Source organism: Camellia sinensis, chromosome 10, assembly GCF_055761805.1.
Source record: "Camellia sinensis isolate YWXY chromosome 10, ASM5576180v1, whole genome shotgun sequence".
In the NCBI taxonomy this organism is placed as follows: domain Eukaryota; kingdom Viridiplantae; phylum Streptophyta; class Magnoliopsida; order Ericales; family Theaceae; genus Camellia; species Camellia sinensis.
The window spans coordinates 183,307,372-183,326,394 of NC_138970.1; the positions used below are offsets into that span (position 1 = coordinate 183,307,372).

At 35.2% G+C, this 19,023-nt stretch overlaps 3 protein-coding genes across 4 annotated transcripts; 2 read left to right on the plus strand and 1 right to left on the minus strand.

The window, feature by feature from the left end:
* Positions 1–1,164: 1,164 nt before the first annotated feature.
* On the plus strand, positions 1,165–7,547 carry LOC114257849 (ethylene-responsive transcription factor ERF113). 2 transcript variants are annotated; one of them, XM_028197656.2, is made up of 2 exons: positions 1,165–1,740; positions 6,653–7,547. In XM_028197656.2, exons 1-2 carry the CDS (start codon positions 1,506–1,508, stop codon positions 7,249–7,251), a joined length of 834 nt encoding a protein of 277 aa, XP_028053457.1. In that variant the 5' UTR covers positions 1,165–1,505; the 3' UTR covers positions 7,252–7,547. The 2 variants fall into 2 exon arrangements, with proteins under 2 accessions (XP_028053457.1, XP_028053458.1); XM_028197657.2 differs by having other exon boundaries at positions 1,215–1,740; positions 6,550–7,547.
* Positions 7,548–8,219: 672 nt separating this feature from the next.
* On the plus strand, positions 8,220–12,693 carry LOC114257848 (integral membrane family protein). Its single transcript, XM_028197655.2, has 5 exons — positions 8,220–9,468; positions 10,042–10,405; positions 11,563–11,633; positions 12,146–12,244; positions 12,358–12,693. The coding sequence occupies exons 1-5, from the start codon at positions 9,130–9,132 to the stop codon at positions 12,463–12,465; spliced, it is 981 nt and encodes a 326-aa protein (XP_028053456.2). The 5' UTR covers positions 8,220–9,129; the 3' UTR covers positions 12,466–12,693.
* Positions 12,694–13,470: 777 nt separating this feature from the next.
* VIM1 (Zinc finger (C3HC4-type RING finger) family protein) lies at positions 13,471–18,719 on the minus strand. The gene is made up of 9 exons (XM_028197653.2): positions 17,875–18,719; positions 16,569–17,101; positions 16,002–16,127; positions 15,268–15,367; positions 15,112–15,173; positions 14,924–15,026; positions 14,599–14,743; positions 14,283–14,500; positions 13,471–14,145 (listed from the first exon to the last, which is right to left on the minus strand). The coding sequence occupies exons 1-9, from the start codon at positions 18,337–18,339 to the stop codon at positions 13,690–13,692; spliced, it is 2,208 nt and encodes a 735-aa protein (XP_028053454.2). The 5' UTR covers positions 18,340–18,719; the 3' UTR covers positions 13,471–13,689.
* Positions 18,720–19,023: the final 304 nt, after the last annotated feature.

Sequence of the window (19,023 nt, forward strand, 5' to 3'; positions counted from 1 at the left end):
ACAGATAGAAACTACTGTATCTGTAATGTAAACTAGATCATACCTCAAAAACTAGACCTTATACAACCTTATCTACCATTTCTGATACAAAACAAATAAACTCAATCAGATAAACTCTCAACACAAAAACGCACTAAACCACTATTCTTGAGACAAAACTTAACCTGCTGCAGATTGTATACCAAATCAGTCACAGAAACTGCCACATGTAATGGTGAAGCCTTGACCCACAAAGCTACTCTAACTTTTACAATGTTGCATAAAGCTTCAAAGTCTGGTTGAGATTCATTAAAAACACACTTGTTTCTATGCCTCTATGTAGACCAAAGAGTTGCCAAAGGGATGACCATCTAGATTTTCTTCTCCAATTTTGACATTCTGTAACCATACCACCACTACAGTAGCCCATCTACAAAACCTGGCAAGACCCATTGAAAACCCCACCATCTTGCAATGTTTGACCACGGCCTCCAAACAAAAGGACATAAAAGAAGAATATGCTCCACAGTTTCAACATCCTCATGATAGAAAACACATTCCAAATCAACACTCCCATCAAGCATACCAATTCTATGAAAAAAACAAGAAGTTTTCACCTTACCAACCCACGCCAACCACCCAAAAAATTGCTCTTTGGGAGGAGCAAAATTATTCCAAATAGAGCTTGCCATTGTCAAAACAGGACCAAGAAGAGATTCACTTCATTTATAAGCTGATGCTACACTAAACAGTCCAGATGAATCTGCTATCCACTTCAATGCATCTGGTTTGTCAATGCAAAGAGCTGGTGCACACCTAAGCAAACAGATTAATCTATAGACTTCCTTCTCCTCTCAAGCCAACAGATTTCTTCTATACTCTAAATTCTAATCATTAGCTGCACTCATATTCTCAAAAAACACCCTTACCATCCCATGCTTATCATCAGATAGAGAGAAGAGTTTAGGGAATTCCTCCTTAAAACATACAATGTCAATCCACTTATCCAACCAAAAGTGAGCTCTACTCCCATCCCCCAAAGCAATCTGAGAGTTATGAATTTAGGTAAGTTTGTATATATATTAACTGCATTAAAGTGGAGGGGTGTTGGTGTAATTATATAAAAATTATGGGATTAATTATAATTTTTTTATTACACAGGGAATATGGTGTAATTAACTCAAAATGAAGATAAACTCAAACAATCACCAATAAAACCCTACTTCTTCTGCTTGTTCTTCTCTCTCTCTCTCTCTCTCTCTCTCTCTTACTCCTCACTGCTTTTCAAACACAGCCACAACATCATCGCGTTGGCACGATCCTTGCAACTTATCTTGATCTTAACCACACCACACTGACTGAGTGAGACACAAGATCTACTTAGCTCCTTCCAGGTTCCATATGATCTAAGCAGAGATAGCAAGTGCAATAATTTTAAGCATAAGTTCTGAGCTTGAATGCAAATTAATCACTATTAAAAACATCAAATAAAGGTGGATCGAAGGCATGGAAAGAGGCCACTTCCTATGGAAGCACAGAAGGAGAAAGAAGAGGATGACCAACATCAGCATGTCTTCCCTCCTTCTTACGCATCCGTTCTTGGTGAGAAAGACACTCCCACAATGGTTTCGGGTCTCACTCGTATCATCGGAACCAGTCATGAAGATAACTCAGCTGTAGGGGTGCAATCGGACTCAGGTGCATCGGTTGTCACGGAGTCTGCCATGAGACAAGGGCATGACCCGACGTCTCAAGATCAAGGTACTACCTCGGCATAGCTACCTCTCAAACACTTTCTTTTATGTGCACATAATCTAAATCTAATAACAGAATCGGATACCAATGTCTCACATCCCATGTGAGAGAGAGTTGTGTCCAGTTTAAAATTTTTCTATCTCAAATAATGTTTCATGCATTATTACATCTAAAAATCTCTTCTTAATATATATATATATATGTATTGAGGATGTCTAGAATTGGTTTGGCTAGTCCGATTCTATTTGGTTGGAAGATTTAGAAAAAAATTTGAAAAAGAAAAGAGAAAATGTAAATAAAATGTGAATAAAATATACTTATATTTCACTTAATTTTACATATTTTTTCTTTTTTTTTTTAAATTCCTTTCAAATTTCTCAATCAAACACAATGTAAATGACTGAAACAATAAAAAAAAAAAAAAGAAGGTAAATCTCAAGTGGCACTTGCGTGGTGCCTGTCATTTGGAGATTCATACTGTCCAAGCCTAAGATTCAACGTTGTTCATTTGGAGATGCGGACTAGCCAAAACAGTTCCAGATAGCAGCATATTTTTGAGTTTAAATGGATGTGAGCAGTGTTGCAACTTGCATATGAAGTTTTAATCATATGTTGTAGAGCTAAGTTTTGAGTTCTCATTTTGGACTCATTAGCGTCCAAGTCAAACCCAATTACTAATTTTTGTCCAGTTATCGAAGAGATAGTAGCTCATATTCTAGAGTGAAGCGAGTAAATCTGTTTCTTGTAGAACTCAAATTGTCAGAAGTTGGGGTGATCTAACTCGATCTTCGGACTTACTTTCTTCTATTACTGAATTGTGAAAAGTGGGGGTGAGATCTAACTCTATCTCGGGACTTTCTTCTGTGCATATATGACTTTTGTTCAGATCTTCTCTTTTTCTTTTTCTTTTTCTTTCTTTTTCTTTTTTTTTTTCTTCTGTTTTTTTCCTTATTCTGAAGACGGTAATTAATAAAGTTATTTCTTTTCTCTAATAGTTTACATTTTTGAATAAATTAATAAGGACAAATTATACTAACAGTTCCTATAATTTGGGCCTTATATCACTTTGGTTCCTACCTTTTCAATTATGACACATTTGTTCCTGAATTTTAAATCTTGTTCCAAATAAAGACAATTAAAAACACAATTGCTCAATTCTAAGGGTAAAATCGTCAATTTAATTAAATATAAATTAATTTGACAAAAATAAATGTCAAAAAAATATTTTTAAATTTTTAAAAATTATTTCTACCAACTAATAATAAAATTATGTAAAATTGATAAATATTTTAGACATTTATTTTTTTTTTTTTACCAAATTAATTTTTATTATGTATTTGGATGATGATCATATAATGGGTGGTTATTTTTATTTTCATTAAATTAGTTTCTATTTTTCTAAAAGTCAAATATGGTGACAATTTTAATATCATTATTAAACCAATCTATTAAATTAAAAAATCCAAAACTATTAAATTAAAAAATCCAAAACTATTAACATTTCATATATTAAATATATCAATTACACTTTAAAAGCCTGACAACCACTCATTACATGAATATCATCCAAACACAAAATAAAAGTTAATTTGGCAAAAATAAAAAATAAATAAATGTCAAAAAGATTTATCAATTTTATATAATTTTATCTTTGGTGGGTAGAAAATATTTTGAAAATTTCAAAAATATTTTTGTCATTTATTTCTGTCAAATTAGTTTATATTTTATTGAATTGACGACTTTACCCTTCAAATTGAGCAATAGTATCTTCAATTGTCCTTATATTTGAAACAAAATTTAAAATTCATGGTCAAATGTGTCACAATTGGAAAGTCAAAGACTAAAGTGACACGAGCCTCAAACTATAGAAACTGTTAGTATAATTTACCCAATTGATAATTAATGATAATTAATAATTTAACATAATATTAGATTAAATGTGTGTCATGTTTGATCCACTTATGAAAGAGGGTGTGGCAACGGGTCGAAGATATAAATAATAAAGTTATTTGTATTCGAATCTCATCACTCTTAAACTTTTAAGATAAATGCTTTAAAATTCTAAAAAGAGAGTTTTAATGGGTGAAATCCACTTATAATGGGAAGTTTTGATCTATTTATTTATTTATTTTTTATTTTTTTTCAATGTCATAGGTATAGAACTCCATTTAAACTTCTATAAGCTAAAACTCTCTCAATCAGTGCCCAACCTTTAAAAAACTTGATGATCAACAATTTAATATTTATTTAGTAACTTTATCTTCCGTGTTATGTACAAAAGCAATGGGGGCAAATGCATATTCAATTTTTTTATCATAAACAATTCATCTCCCTTGTGTTTCGAGCTTTAGCCAAGTTCATTGTATGTTGCTTTCCACAATCTCTCTCTCATGGAGAAATGGTGGTGTGAATCATGTCTTTTTTTAGACATGCTTCTTGTTGTTTATCCAAATTCCAACAAAGAGACACATGTTTCTGTCTAATAGGTGGCAATTCTCTTTCATATATTTATATACATGTAACTTTTGGTCCAATGTCAATCTTCTCACCGACCAAAAACTAGAAGTCCCTAGTTTTAGTCATGTTTTTAATATGCCAAAGAAATGAGGGGAAAAGGGATGTTTTAACATGGGTGTTACCTTTATTTTTTCGATTATAATCACACAATTTGATATTTATCACCTCTAATCCATGTGTTTTTTAGGTCTAATTCTATTACTCTATACAATTACTAACCGTTTGTAACTAAATATTTATCATTCTATTATTGCCGCTGCCACTACTACTTTATTCAAATTGTCAGTCACCACCACTACCACAGTGACTAACATATTATTATTTTCAAGGTTGTAACAAAAATAAAAAATAAAAACTGTCAGTTATGCATTAACAACACAATGCATGCATGCATTGCTCTTACAAATCTTTCTCAGTCCTAAGGTGGCTTCTATTACTCCATTGACTGGTGCTATGCAAAATTTCACTGTTCATAGTAATCCATCCCTAATGATATCTGATCACTTTGTCCTTAAATTTTCAACAAATGCAACCATCAATCCTCATCCTTTTCAAGATTGCCTTCAGATTAATTAGAATTGTTGAAGCATGTGTGAAAGTAAAATCTCACATCGGATAAAGAGTAAAATAGATGAGTTTTAATATACATTAGATGGGTTCTCTACTTATAGAATTAAACTTTTAAGTTAGTATAAGTTTGAAATAATATATATTGGGCCTTAATATGGCGTTTGTGGATTCTAGAGTTTCTCTCTAATGGATTGAGCCGGTATTGTTATGCGCTTATGGGCTCCTTAATTCCCTAACAACTTACTAGTATCAAAGTCAATGGCAGACGATCTGTGGGTGAACTCTTCTGGAGCATCGATGTAGGTGGGTGTGGGCTTGTGTTGACTCTTGGTGGACTCTTCTGGAGTATCGATGTATTCATAGTACACGTGACAAGGTTGGACCACCACAAGGTAGTTCTCAAATAGAGTATGGTGGCTCACCATGGAGTGTGTGCTGGTGGCCCAAGTTAGACTTTACGTTAGAGTTATAGATCAAGATTAAGGGAGAGTGTGTAATGATCTACAATGAACTTGTTGATGATAGATTAGACTCGATAGAGGGTATGGCTCAATGTTTGGTTCACACATAAAGGAGAGATTGTTGGAGCATGTGTGAAGGTAGAATCCCACATCGGATAAAGAGTAAAAGATAGTCTTAATATATATTAGATGGGTTTTCCACTTTCACTTATAGGCTTAAGTTTTAAAATAGATATGAGATCCAAATAATGTATGTTGGGCCTTGATGTGACGTTTTTGAACTCTAAAGTTTCTCCCTAATGGATTACAACAATGATTCAGAGCACTAATTTTGGTGCTCTAATGGAGTACTAATAACATGGCAAGGAGAAAAAAAATAAAAAAATAAAAAGCAAACTAAAATCAAAACATCACATCACAGTGGGTGGGGCCCACTGCTAACTCATTAGAGCTGGCTTTAGAGATTAAAAATTAGAGTTTCAAAACATTTTTAAATGGATTATGCCGATATTGTTGTGCGCTTGTGAGCTCCCAAATTCCCTATCAAGAATAAGCTGTGTCAATTTAGACACTGAATACCATCTTTCAATACAATAATTTCTAATCATCAGTATTGAGGTTTGCCTTAGTTTTTTTTTCCACATTGCTGAAATAATTGAACTTTTCATAGCAAAATTGGACTCTAACTTTATATTTATTTTTTATTATTTCACTTTGAAAGTATGTGAACAACTTTCAATTTTTCAAATGAGATAATCGACTATTGAATGTGCATGACATTATAGGATTTAACTTTTGTTATTATGCATGCCACTTAAATATTCTGTCTGGTGCAGCCAGCAAATTTACTACTTTGTCCTTTCATTTCTACATTTCAATACCTATTATGTCTTATATAGCCAGCAGCACTTCAAATATTATCCTTTAAATTTTGGTACGTGAGTTTATGGAATTATTATGTCATAAATTGCCCACATAATATACACACCGGCTTTTTAAATTCTTACTTCGATATTATTATGGGTTTGTACATAATTATTATTATCGCATTAAGCTGCTTATATCAGCATTTCTTATTGTCATCAACTATTTATATATGACTCATATTTAGAAAGTATAATACAATTTTCTCTAATCTTTTCCAAAACATGATAATGTAAAAACTCAAAATGTTGCTTCCACGGCAAATATAGTGAATTTGTTTCAAAATATGAAAGTTAAAATGGAGTACAAGCAACAAATCTAACCATGGCAACCATTTAGCCAGGCTGCAAAACCAGGTACATATCCAAAAGCGTGTCATGAGATTCTCACTTGTCATGCATGCATGCTAGCAATGCTGAACCCGTGGCTAAATGATTTTTGTGAAGGAAATATAAGGAGAAGACATTACAGAGGAGTGAGACAAAGACCTTGGGGCAAATGGGCAGCCGAAATACGTGATCCAAAGAAAGCAGCCCGAGTTTGGCTTGGCACCTTTGACACTGCGGAGGATGCAGCCCTTGCATACGATGAAGCTGCTCTGAGATTCAAAGGCACCAAAGCCAAGCTCAATTTTCCTGAAAGAGTTCAAGCAAAAACTGGTTATGGCTTCTTCATGAGTCATGGAGACTCGACCGCCTTTCATGAGAGCATTCCTAATCCAGCTCCTCATCATCATCATCATCATCCTCTTCCTCTTCCTGTGATGTCAATGTCATCACAAGAAGCTTATCCAGACCTTGATCAATATGCACAACTTCTTTCTAGCAATGATGCTGATTTCCCTTACTTCACGTCAGCTCTCTATAATCAACAACAACAGCACTTTGTTTCACAGTCTTCAACGATGACAAGTACAGCACCATTGATGCCCTCGATTACCTCAGAATCAGATGAGTTTCTGAGTTTTTCGTCGCAGTTCCAAAGTTCATCCAGTGCTGATCTTCTCAATCATGGGAAACATTTTGGTACTGGCAGTGGCACCTAGTAAGTAGTATTTCAAGATTTTGAGCATGAGGGATTTTTATTTCTTTCACCTGGTTATTTCAAAGTGAGTTTGCTGTCCAAGTACTTCATTATTATGTATTGGCATGAACGATTACTTGAATTTTTTCTTGAGTTGTATTTCAATTGCTATGAAAAATTTGAGACAATGAAGACACTGAGGCACAAGAACAAGAGGTTCTGCACTTTTGAGTGTTTTTTGTGGCTCTCTGAACTCAAATAATAGAATATGTTGGAATTTGTGCAATGATATATATATATATATATAGGATTGAGATATATGTAAAGTGGTTGAGGTTATTTTGAGTTTGTTCTCTCATCTTTTTCAAGTATCGGGCATGGTCGCCAAAATAGTAGTTTTGCTTTCTATATAAATGAAGTTGCTTGTTGTGAGTGTTGGATTGTTGCAACTCGAATCCTTGTTTATGTGAGATGATTTAGGATCACACATTACTCACAAATATTATTTAGGAATATCACAAACACATTATTATTTTATATAAGTTTTCATCTATTATATATAAGATTCATTTCCCATTCACATCAAAATAAAATAAAAAGTTCATGAAAGTTTACAAATGAGGTAAAGTAGTGTGAACACACGGTAAAAGGAGTAGTATACCAGTCCAAGCTGGTCAAGCTGTCGAAGTAGTGCCAGAGGAGGTTGGTTGGGTATAGAATAGATAAATAAGTTTACCTATGAAGGCAATTCGAAGAATTGCTTTGAGCCTGACTATTTTGTTCAATTATGAAGGAAAGTGAGTGGTGGCCTGAGACACCATGTGCAGAGTTTCTTCGTTGAATTTGAGCATCACTACAGTTGTATTCAAATTCAAGTGAAACACTCCACCCTACGTTGATTATGATATGTACTTTCTATTTCGTCTTCTATGGCTTGGCTTTAATTTGTGTAATTAAGTTAAATTTGAACAAATTTTTAAAATTTAATAATTTTTTTTTGTTGGCTCAATAAGTAACCATATTACTGTGAGTAATGTTAGAGATGATAAAAAAAATATCATAAAATATTTCATGAAAATTCTTCACCATTGAATTGCACCTATAATAAAACATCATACACTAATTAAAAGATTAAAAAAAAAAAAAAAAAAATCTTCATATAGTATTTCATAATTTTTTTTTTTTTTTTTTATATTATCTAACATTACGTTTTTTTTTAATTTTCAAAACAATTTTACAATTCTATGGACATCTTAGCGAAGCTTTATCGTCCAGTAAATGATTAATAAAATAAATAGTATAATTCTATTAAATAAAATAAACGAATTTAGTAGGAAAGAAGTGGAGGAGTGTTGGGATGGGTAGAAAAGCGGTGGAGATGGTGAGAGACAGAGGAGGAAAAGGAAGTTAGAAGAGTTAGTTATTTTTAAATGAAATGGATAATTTTGTCAAATTATTTAAAGATTTCATGATTTTATAATTATTTTTTTATTTGTAATTTTTAAAAATTTAATTATCTTCCCATTTACCTATATGGGGCAGTAGTACCTTACCCAAAAAACAGGAAAAGGAAAAGGAAAATCAAAATCTAAATCTAAATCAAAATCTAATTTGCGATTTTTGGTGGGGAACAAAGGACGTCCACACAATCCTTTCTCGTGGTGGTATGGATTGATGGACCTTACCTTATCTACTAGCAAAAAATTTTGAAAATTCAAAAAAATAAATTAAAAACAAAAGGTAAGCAGCGGATGAGATATTATTCAGATCGGATGCTATATTAAATTAAAATTATTACTATAAAATGAAAATTGTTAGTAAATTTATAATTAATTATAATTATTAAGCTATTTTGGTCTGAAGTCTCTTCTCTGCTCTCCTCTCCCAAAAAGGCTTCGCTATGGGCGCTCGAGTGTTGTCTGCAGCTGCAGCTGCTCCTCTCTCCTTCCTTCCTCCGATTCCCAATCCCAACAAGCTTTCTTCTTCTTCTTCTTCTTTTTGTTGTTGTTATTGTAAACCTAGATCAGTGTCGCTGACGCTGCTAAATCGAATTCAGAGTTGTGGTAGTGGTGGTCCGTCTCCATTATCATCATGGTCATATAGTAGGGGGGCTTCTTCGATTGCAAATAAATCCATAAAGTGCCAGGCCGCCGGAGAAAGCTCTGATACTACTACCACTACTAGTGTGTATCAAGGTTTTTATGGTCCTTGGACTGTCGATTCCTCTGATGTTCGTGAGGTACGTATTTTAGTACCCAAAGGCATATTCGATTGGATGAATTAGAGTATGAAATTGAGATTATTAATCGGTATAGCCAATTATCCTAAGATTGTTTTAATATTTTGGTTTAGAATTATTAATTCATGATAATTAATTCAACAAATTTGTAGGATTAATTTATTCTATAAATCTAATTGGACAGTAAATACTATGCTAATTTGATAGGATTATTAATACCTCATTATTAGTCCTTGTGAATCAAACATGGCCAACAAGATAAATGTGCTGTATTGTATGTTATGATTACGTGCCTTCAATTCAATCGTCATACCATGAGAAAATTAACTTGCTGCAGTCATTACAGAATTTGTATTTAATTTGTGCCAGCTTCAAAACCCTGTCTCTTCCTGTATGTAAACCTACTTTAGAATTCAATCCATCTTAAGAAATATATTACACAAAAATAAAAAATATATATATATATATATATATATAAGTAAGAAAGAAGAAAGGGGTTATATTTTAGAAGAATTGTGGTTGGTTGGTGATACTTGTCTGTCTGTCTCTGTCTGTCTTGCTGCAATCCAACAGGTGATTTCATACAGATCAGGGCTAGTGACTGCTGCTGCATCTTTTGTTATTGCTGCTTCTACAGCTTTTCTTCCCGATAACATGTCATTCACTGATTTAATAAAGCAGAATCTTGATTTCTTTTATGCCCTTGGAGCTACTGGGTTAGGTCTATCATTGTTGTTGATTCACATCTATGTCACTGAGATTAAGCGCACTCTTCAAGCATTGTGGGCACTTGGTGTTTTAGGATCCTTGGCAACCTATCTCAGCCTTGCTCAACCCACTGGTCATAACTTAATACAATATGTTATTGACAACCCAACCGCTGTCTGGTTTGTTGGTCCACTCTTTGCATCCCTCACCGGACTTGTCCTCAAGGAAGGTACAATTTTCAAACATGTTTAATGCTTCCTTCTTTCTTTCTTTCTTTCTTTCTTTCTTTCATGGTTCAGTCATGAATGAATGAATCACTACTTTCCACTTTCCACTTAGATATTTTGATATGCATATTCACACTCATTCCCTGTAATGTTATATTTGGATGAAAAACCCGTGCCATTCCATTTCGACAAAAGATCCACACCCAAGTTCCGTAGTTTTTGTTCTGCTATGCCAATCATGATTTTTCTACTCCTTCCCTTTTGGAACAATTGTGTGCAAGGAGGGATTTTCCATGTGCTCTAATCCTATGAGCTATTGGCCCTAGTAAAGGAATTATTCCATAAAATTTGATTTGGTATAAATTTTGATGGCCATAGTTGCGAAGATGATGTATGGAATGTAGAAATCTTATACTTGTCTCCATCAAAATTTTACAAAACAAGTTCATGAGAAGATAACTAAGATGTTTCCTTCATCTCTTTGTGGTTAGAAGGAATTCCGTTTACTGAACCTAATAACTGCCGGTAGCTTTAGGATGGATATGTCCTTTATTCATGTTTTAGGACAAATACTACCTAGAAAACTTACCAAAACAAAATACTATATAGAACAATGGAAGAAGGCAGTAATACCTTATATATGAACTAGATGTGGTATGTGGGGAATTTGTGTGAACATGATGTGTGTATTGTGTATATACACACACGTATGTATAATTTAACCATTTGTGAAGACACGGTTAGCCATTGATTGTAGGAGAATGTTTAATTGGGCAGGAATTCCTCCAAATGTAGGTCTTAGTTTTATCTAGTTAAGATGGTGAGTTAAAAAATAGGAAGATTTTGTTAAATCCTTGTTGATTGTTGTTGGAGAATCGAAGATCTTGTCAAATCCTTGTTGATTACTCCATCATCCATCATTTTTCAATCTTTGTGCCACAAGAGGATCCATCAAACCAGTAGCACAACCATACTTTTGTTTTGTAATCTGTCGAGGAGGTATCTTATAAAACCCTATTTATTCAACATTCCTTTCTTATCGGAGATGCTGTTTATAAATGAATCAGGAAATCCTGTTGTGTCATATATTTTTTATTAAGAAACCCTCACAATTTCATGTGGGAATCCTTACATGTGGTTACTGGTATTCTTGAAACAGGCCTCTGCTATGGAAAGTTGGAAGCTGGTATCCTGACTTTTGTCATTCCCTCAGTTCTTCTTGGGCACCTGGTACTCTTCTTAAATATTTCAACTATTCAAAGCCCCTTTTAACGCTCTTTAATTTTATCAATTAACAACTCCTCTGTGGGTAGTTTATGTTACAAAACTGGAAGTTCTATACCTAAGGTTTAGAATGAAAAGTTTGGTAAAATTTGACTGATCTATTAGAGGAAATCCTAACAATCAGATGTCTCTTTCAGACCAAATGGCAATGTCAAGGCATGTATGTTTTTTATTTTGAAGCACTAGCTGGAAGATAAGGAAACTGCCCGTAAAAATATTAAAATGGATTGTTGTCATCATGCAATTCTTTCACTAGACATTGAGATTATCAAACTATTGGACTTTCAGAACTCCTATAAATGCATTTGGTTGCTATGTCAAAAACGAGCTTCATGAAAACCTTTTGTAGTTTTACTTCAGAACTCTGCTCTTTGGTTGATGTATTATGCAATAGACTTCTATTCCTGGATTGAAAATTCTTCATCTAGACCCTTATGAGCTTCATTTGGAATCCACAGACTGGTTTGATGGATGATGGAGTAAAAGTAACTCTACTGGGTATGTGGATGGCACTTTTCGTGATTTTTGCAGGGAGGAAGTTCACTCAGCCTATTAAGGTAGACCTTTTTCATTCATTGAATTCGAGGAATAATCTTCTGTCTAGCTAATATCTTTGTATTTCATGTAAGATATCTATGGCATTTCTGATATTCTGTTGCTTACTTTCCAGGACGATATTGGAGACAAGTCTGTTTTCATGTTCAATGCTCTGCCAGAGGAGCAAAAGAAGGCTTTAATTGAGAAACTTGAGCAATCAAAAGTTCAGTCGGAATCTTAATTAGGCAGAAATGAGAATGATCTGTTGGTTCACTTGGGAAATTGTTAAACGCTTGGCTGAACATTTTCAGGTACAGGTAATGTTGTCTGGGAGAGTAGTTCTAATAAGCTTTAGAGCGTGTAAAAAGAAACATAGAAGAGAGACGTGCTTCTTTGTATATATAAATTTGTATGTATGTTTATTTATGGTAAAGAAAAAAGACACAAAACTTCTGTTTTGTTTAGAGGATCAGCTGCTTCAAGTTGAGTTTGTCCGAATTTGTTGGCTGTTAACTTACATATATATAACAGATTGAGAAGTTAACTCTAAATACAAGTGAAAACCATCCCTTGACAAAAGTTTATAATTGCTAGCACACACCATTTTGCATTAGTGCATTACAATTTTGTATAAAGCATTTTGTATTTTGGTCCGGATAAAATAGTCTACTCAAGTGGAAGCAATGGAGAATGATTTCTATAAATGTAAGGGTTGGCATCGGTCTGTGCAGGTTGAGAAAATAGTGTGACCACTCATGGACTAAGCCCCCTTGACTCAAAATTCCAGCTTAATATAAATTTATGAAGCCATGGGTAACACGAGTTTAAACTTTGACCTTTGCTTATTATGACTTTAGGCAAACAACAATTATATTACAAATCCACCCTTATCAAACCAAAATTTATCTAGAAAAAGAAATCAATCATTTAAATTCATTTTGCTCATGGACTTCACATTTCATGAATTTGATCTCTACCACACAAATACATTTAGGTTAAATTATGGGTTCATATTGGTGGGTTCATAGCATTTTTCTTCGGCAAATATATTCTCCTATAATTTTATCTTTTTCTAATATCAAAATCATTTGATGAAGATGAGGAAAACATAAGTAAAATATTTTCCTGTAATTTTATCTTTTCCAATATCAAAATCATTTGATGAAGATGAGGAAAACAAAAGTAAAATGGACAAAAAAAACTTCAAGTTCAAAGCCATCACCAAAAACAAAGATAAACAAAGTAATTGCCCTTAATGTGATTATATATATAAACTAATGCAGTTTTGAAACATTGCCCAATTATCTATTGGTTCTGACAAAATTGTCTTCCAAAATGAACCAAATTACTTGTGTTTCTAAGCATTCCACAAAAAATAAAAATGCCACCTCAACTTTTAAACATCATAATACAAAATCCAAAATGTTGAACAACTGGGCAAAAATCCTTGCAAATCAAATGTAAGTCATGCAAAGTCATCATCATCCATCATTAGTTTAGCCTTCTGGCTTCTGGTCTTTGCTCCCTTATCCAGCATTGATGAGGAAATCCCATCATTTGCCTTCTTTCGCTTCAAAGTTCTCTTAGGTTTAGCATCAACTGCAGTTTCTTTTAATTCTTTTTCACCAGAGATTTCAACATCATTGGCTGCATCATTCTCAAAAGGGTTTTCCAGTAGTATTTGTTCAGCACCACTTTCTTTCTTTAGCTTGTCAGTTTGCTCCGGTTGGACTTTGGATGGAGAATTATCTATGCCTTCTTTGTCTTCTGGAATGTCAGCATTTGTATTGCAAAGCTCTGTATCGCTAGAAACCACGTCAGATTTCTCATCAGTGCCGTCAGCTTCTTCGCACACATTTTCCTCTGTCTCTTTACTCTGCTCCTGTAGTGATTCTATCACACCCATCAACTCTCTATTAACCTGTGATTGAATAATAAAAGTGTCATCAAGGGCAGCCATAAAATAAAATTTTTAGAGCAATTAACAAATAGTCATATTTATTGCCATGAACTTCTCATTAGGTACAGCATATTGTGGAACAGGTTTGCTATGCTTACCTGCGGATTCTGAAGGAAGTCACTGATGTCAATTGAGCAAGATGGGCATTTCCTAATATTCTTCTGTGCTCGTAATGTCCGTCCGCCTTCACGTGTCCTCTCTTTCATGAAAGTTTGACCAGCAAAGGCACTCTCCAAACAGGCCTTGCAGAAATTATGAGCACATGGAGTAGTAATGGGAAGAGTCATCACTTTTCGGCAGATAAGACAGCTGAATTCTGCACAGTGAAGTACCTCATTTGTAATCATGCATAATTGGAATTTGAAATTTGAGGGAAATCCATGTTAGAAGCAACGATCAAATAAGAAATTATACCCTTTAGAAGCTTTTCTCGTATGGACAGGGCTGCTGTTTGACGTCTAACTCTGGGTGTTCTCTTTCCATCCTCTAAATATTCATTGTTCACTTGTTTTCTACTTTCTGGTGGAGGATTCTTCCACATCCAGCAACCTTTTTCCTCCTACTTGTCAAAAAAAGGGCATATGAATAACAAAAATATCCGTAACACAATGTCTAGCAGTACCACCATACCAGGAAGGAAAGATTGGGTACTTTGATTGTTTCCAGATAATATAATCAGTTTTCCTAAGAATAGGCCTAAAAGAAAGTCTAGTCAAAGAAGGTGGGAGAGGCAGCTCACATCATAATCCCAAGAGGCAACTCCCTTTCTTTCAGAAATATCAGTTGCATTCTTCAACTCTTTAATGGTTGGCAAAGGCCTCGGGCGGTCACCATGCTCATCACTGCAGATCGAATGCAAAAAGTTGAACATCCACATACACACACACAGGAAAAGTAATAATGATAGCAATAATGACAATGACAAACCTTGTCCATGGGGCTGGTGCATTGTCACATCGAACAAAAAGGTATCGGCATACCTTAAATCCCTGATGCAGGAGAACTGTCAGAACAAATTTGGAAGAGCCAGGCCTTATTTTTCATTTTTATTTATGCAATTACAATTACTAGCAATTATCCTACTTGAATTCCAGCTTTGCGCCAGCATTTTTCAATCCTGTAAATCCCATCATATCGTACTCCTGTTTCTGGTGCATAGCAGGAACGTTTCTCCTTATGAGACCTGTCAATCAGAGAATGCCCCGGTCAAAAATATAGGCAGATTTTCAACAAGATCAAATTAACAAATAAGACTCTGCAATGCATCCAACAATTAATTATCAATTTTGGATACATCACTCAAGATTGACCCAGAGTCATAAAAATTAGCCAGATGATAAGTAGCATGACATTCTTGTAATTGAAAGAGCATTTCTTCTAAACCCAGCAAAATATCAGGTGCCTGCAGAGTGAGAATGAAAACAAACTGTACACCCACATATCATGTAAACTGCTAACGCCATAACTGAGCTACCCATCACCAATCTCCAAAAGCAATGAATTATATACTATGGTCAGAACTATTAGCCAGATGATAAGTAGCATGACATTCTTGTAATTGAAAGAGCATTTCTTCTAAACCCAGCAAAATATCAGGTGCCTGCAGAGTGAGAATGAAAACAAACTGTACACCCACATATCATGTAAACTGCTAACGCCATAACTGAGCTACCCATCACCAATCTCCAAAAGCAATGAATTATATACTATGGTCAGAACTCCTCTATCCTTGTCCATCCCATGGAAATTTCAAGAACATAGACTCAATATTCAATTTCACTAGAAGATGCAATATTAAGAATATTGACAAAACTCACCTCACAACTCGGACGGGATAACCTTTTCGGCAACTGACCCGTAATGCCTCATTCATTTTATCAAACTTCTGATCAAATGACTGTGTCTTGCTCGTCCTTTTATTTCCACTGAGGTCTCTTCCACCACTGTCCACAAATATATATGTATAGATAGATAGGGTTTAGATAGATAAAGAAATAGAAAATAGATCAACCTCAATGCATGCATGAAAAGAACAACAGAAATAGAAAGCATTTATAGTAGCAAAGGAATGATGTTTATGCCCAGCCATACAAAATTGGATTGTTCATCAATGAATAGCCTGACTTAGTACTACCATTTAGATAAATCTTACTCTGCAAATTTTTTACAAGATAAGCATCAATGTAAAGATCAAATCAAGTGACAATGCGCCACTAATGACAAATATGTATGACTTAACAACAACAGCTTGTTAGATAAAATGTTCAACAAGGAGCAACTTTGACACCAAAACCCAATGTATAGGGATGCCAGTGAAAATATACACATTACCTATAATGGCCATTACTTAAACAATGACATATCTAATGCACCCATGAGCATACCTTCCTGTGTAGAGGAACCATTCACCGTGATCCTCATCATCTTCATAGCCTCCAGAGAGTGCCACAGACTGAGCCCCATAATCTGCTTGCCCAGCAATCCCTGCAACATGAGGAAGGTGAGCTCCCCATTGTCTGCATTCCATTCGATCCTCCCAAGTCTCACCCACCAACACACCCTGATTTCTGTCTGGGTCATTCTCTGCTAGAATTGGTCCAAAATGATCAGGTGGGACTGTGACAAAAATCTTCCCACTACAAGCATTAGCCTTTCCTGCTTTCTTTGCCCGCTCAGTGGTGTAAGCCTTGTCAGGTCGGTTTTGGTTGTGGACAAAATGGTAGACCTTTGATGGAGCCCCCATAGCGTTACACTTTGATATCTTAGCCATTCTGATGGCAATGACAAGTGCAGAGTTGATTCGAGGTTGGCTTGCCATCTTGGCTGGGATTACATTACGGCAATTTGCACAGGTACGCTTTCCCTGCCCAACCCATTTCTGGAAGCACTTCAAGCAGAAATTATGACCGCAGGGTGTCTGAAACAACAGGAAAACCCATGAAAGTTAGCCAGCTGATAATCTCTCCAGTAAAATTACTCTTCAGATTACAGTCAATAAATTATAAATACAAGAAAACAAAAAATAAAAACAAAAAAACCAAATACATTTGAATAAGAACTGCGTTCAACTACAAATTCCTATTTAGACAAGTCCTTTTTTCTTCCAAGATGAGTACTTTTTTTGCAATTACTGCAGGGCAACAGTGTAGAAGGGCTTTATAACTTGGTCATGCCATGGGTCACTGAATGAAGCCAGACCACATCAACCATTATACCCAAAAAAATCAGCTTCAAGCAATTTCTTTCAGATTGCAATGTAGAATTATAATTACATATTTTTCCAATTAAATGGTGGAATTATATCAAGCTCCAAAAATAGCAAGATGAACAACCTAAACCAATACAGAAGAAGGTGTTATTGCTTGTGTAGACGTGACATTTTTATCATCAAGACGAATCATCTAAATATTCAGATGCAAAAATCTTCCAAATATTCATAAATTTTATGCATATTAACAAAAATACAGAGATGATAGAATGCAATTGTGTTTTGACATATATATCAAGCCTCTCTAAATCATAGGTGTATTAGTGAATCACTATCCCAGAAGCACCACGACAAATTGCAACTGACAGAATACATATAACCAATGCTTGCTTGGTGAGAATATTTGAAGAAGTTGATGATAATGCGATTTTCGAAGTCAACGATAAGGCAAAACAATCAAGATGGATGAATCAGGCACATACCGTGACGGGCCTCTCAGGGAGCTGCATGCAAAAGGAGCAGTTCAAACTCCGATCGAGAAGTTGTAGAACATCGTTATCCCCAGCATTGAGCTTGTCCTTGGGACTGGAGTCCTCAGCATCTGTCGAATTGGGGCCTCCGCTCATGAGCTGTTGCCTTCGCTTAGCCTTCTCTTGCACAGTCAAGGACTGATCGGACTCAATCGCTCGAATTGCCGCGATCAGATCGCCGGAGGATTCAGATCCAGCGGCCGGCTTGTCGATGAGATTAGGATCGGCGATGACGGAGCAATCGGGGCACTCCCACTGGACAGTATCGGCTAGGGTTTGAGGGGGAGTGGAGAGACAAGTGGCGTGCCAAGGTGTGACGCATGTCTTGCAGGTGATGGTCTCGTCGTCCGCCGACTTCTTCTTGCAGATCATGCAAATGCCGTCTCCGTCGCAGGGGAGGTTGCTAGAGTGCGCCATTGGAGTGAAGTGAAGGTTAAGCGGAGAGAGAGAGAGAGAGACGGCGATGACTCGACTCGACTCGACTCGACTCGAGTGATATATAACTTTTATAATAAGAAGATGGAGATGAAGATACAGAAGGAGACCCTTCAATTCAATCCAATTCAACTTTTGGATTTAGGGTGTGATGTGAGATAATAGATTTTAATGTTTATTTAAATAATAGAGTTTTCGAGGAATGGGAATAAGGTTGGGGGGCGGGGGGGTTTGAAATTTGAATTGAAATTTTTGGTGGATTATTTTGATTTCCCACTACTACACACATACACTACTCCCCCTCCCTACTACTTCTCCGCAGCACTGTCTAAAAACGCTCCGGATCCAAAAGTCAATGCCATAATTACACAGACTGTCCTCAGTGTTTCATATAATTACACAATTTTCCTTCAAATTCTTGAAATTACACTAACCAGTGGCCCTATAGCAAGTTGTGTCCATCCAAGTCTTAAAGAGCATCTCCAATGTTATCTCTAAATCTTGCATTTGTGTCAGTTACTAATTGATTTGCACGGTTAATAAAGAAGTATTCATTTATTTCACTTTTATAAATGAGTTAACAACTTTGCTAAGACTATGAGTAGTCCACAAAAAGTTATGCAGTATTTTAGAAAATTGGTAAAAAGTTAATAATTCTATTGTGTA

Coding starts and splice junctions, on each gene's coding strand:
- LOC114257849 (XM_028197656.2), top strand. CDS start 1,506: ATGGAAGCACAGAAGGAGAAAGAAGAGGATGACCAACATCAGCATGTC. Junction 1,741..6,652: donor CCCGACGTCTCAAGATCAAG/GTACTACCTCGG, acceptor ATTTTTGTGAAG/GAAATATAAGGAGAAGACAT.
- LOC114257848 (XM_028197655.2), top strand. CDS start 9,130: ATGGGCGCTCGAGTGTTGTCTGCAGCTGCAGCTGCTCCTCTCTCCTTC. Junction 11,634..12,145: donor CAGTTCTTCTTGGGCACCTG/GTACTCTTCTTA, acceptor TGGAATCCACAG/ACTGGTTTGATGGATGATGG. Junction 12,245..12,357: donor AGTTCACTCAGCCTATTAAG/GTAGACCTTTTT, acceptor CTTACTTTCCAG/GACGATATTGGAGACAAGTC.
- VIM1 (XM_028197653.2), bottom strand. CDS start 18,339: ATGGCGCACTCTAGCAACCTCCCCTGCGACGGAGACGGCATTTGCATG. Junction 16,128..16,568: donor TGGTTCCTCTACACAGGAAG/GTATGCTCATGG, acceptor ATTTGTGGACAG/TGGTGGAAGAGACCTCAGTG. Junction 14,744..14,923: donor TTGCCTCTTGGGATTATGAT/GTGAGCTGCCTC, acceptor TTTGACAAGTAG/GAGGAAAAAGGTTGCTGGAT.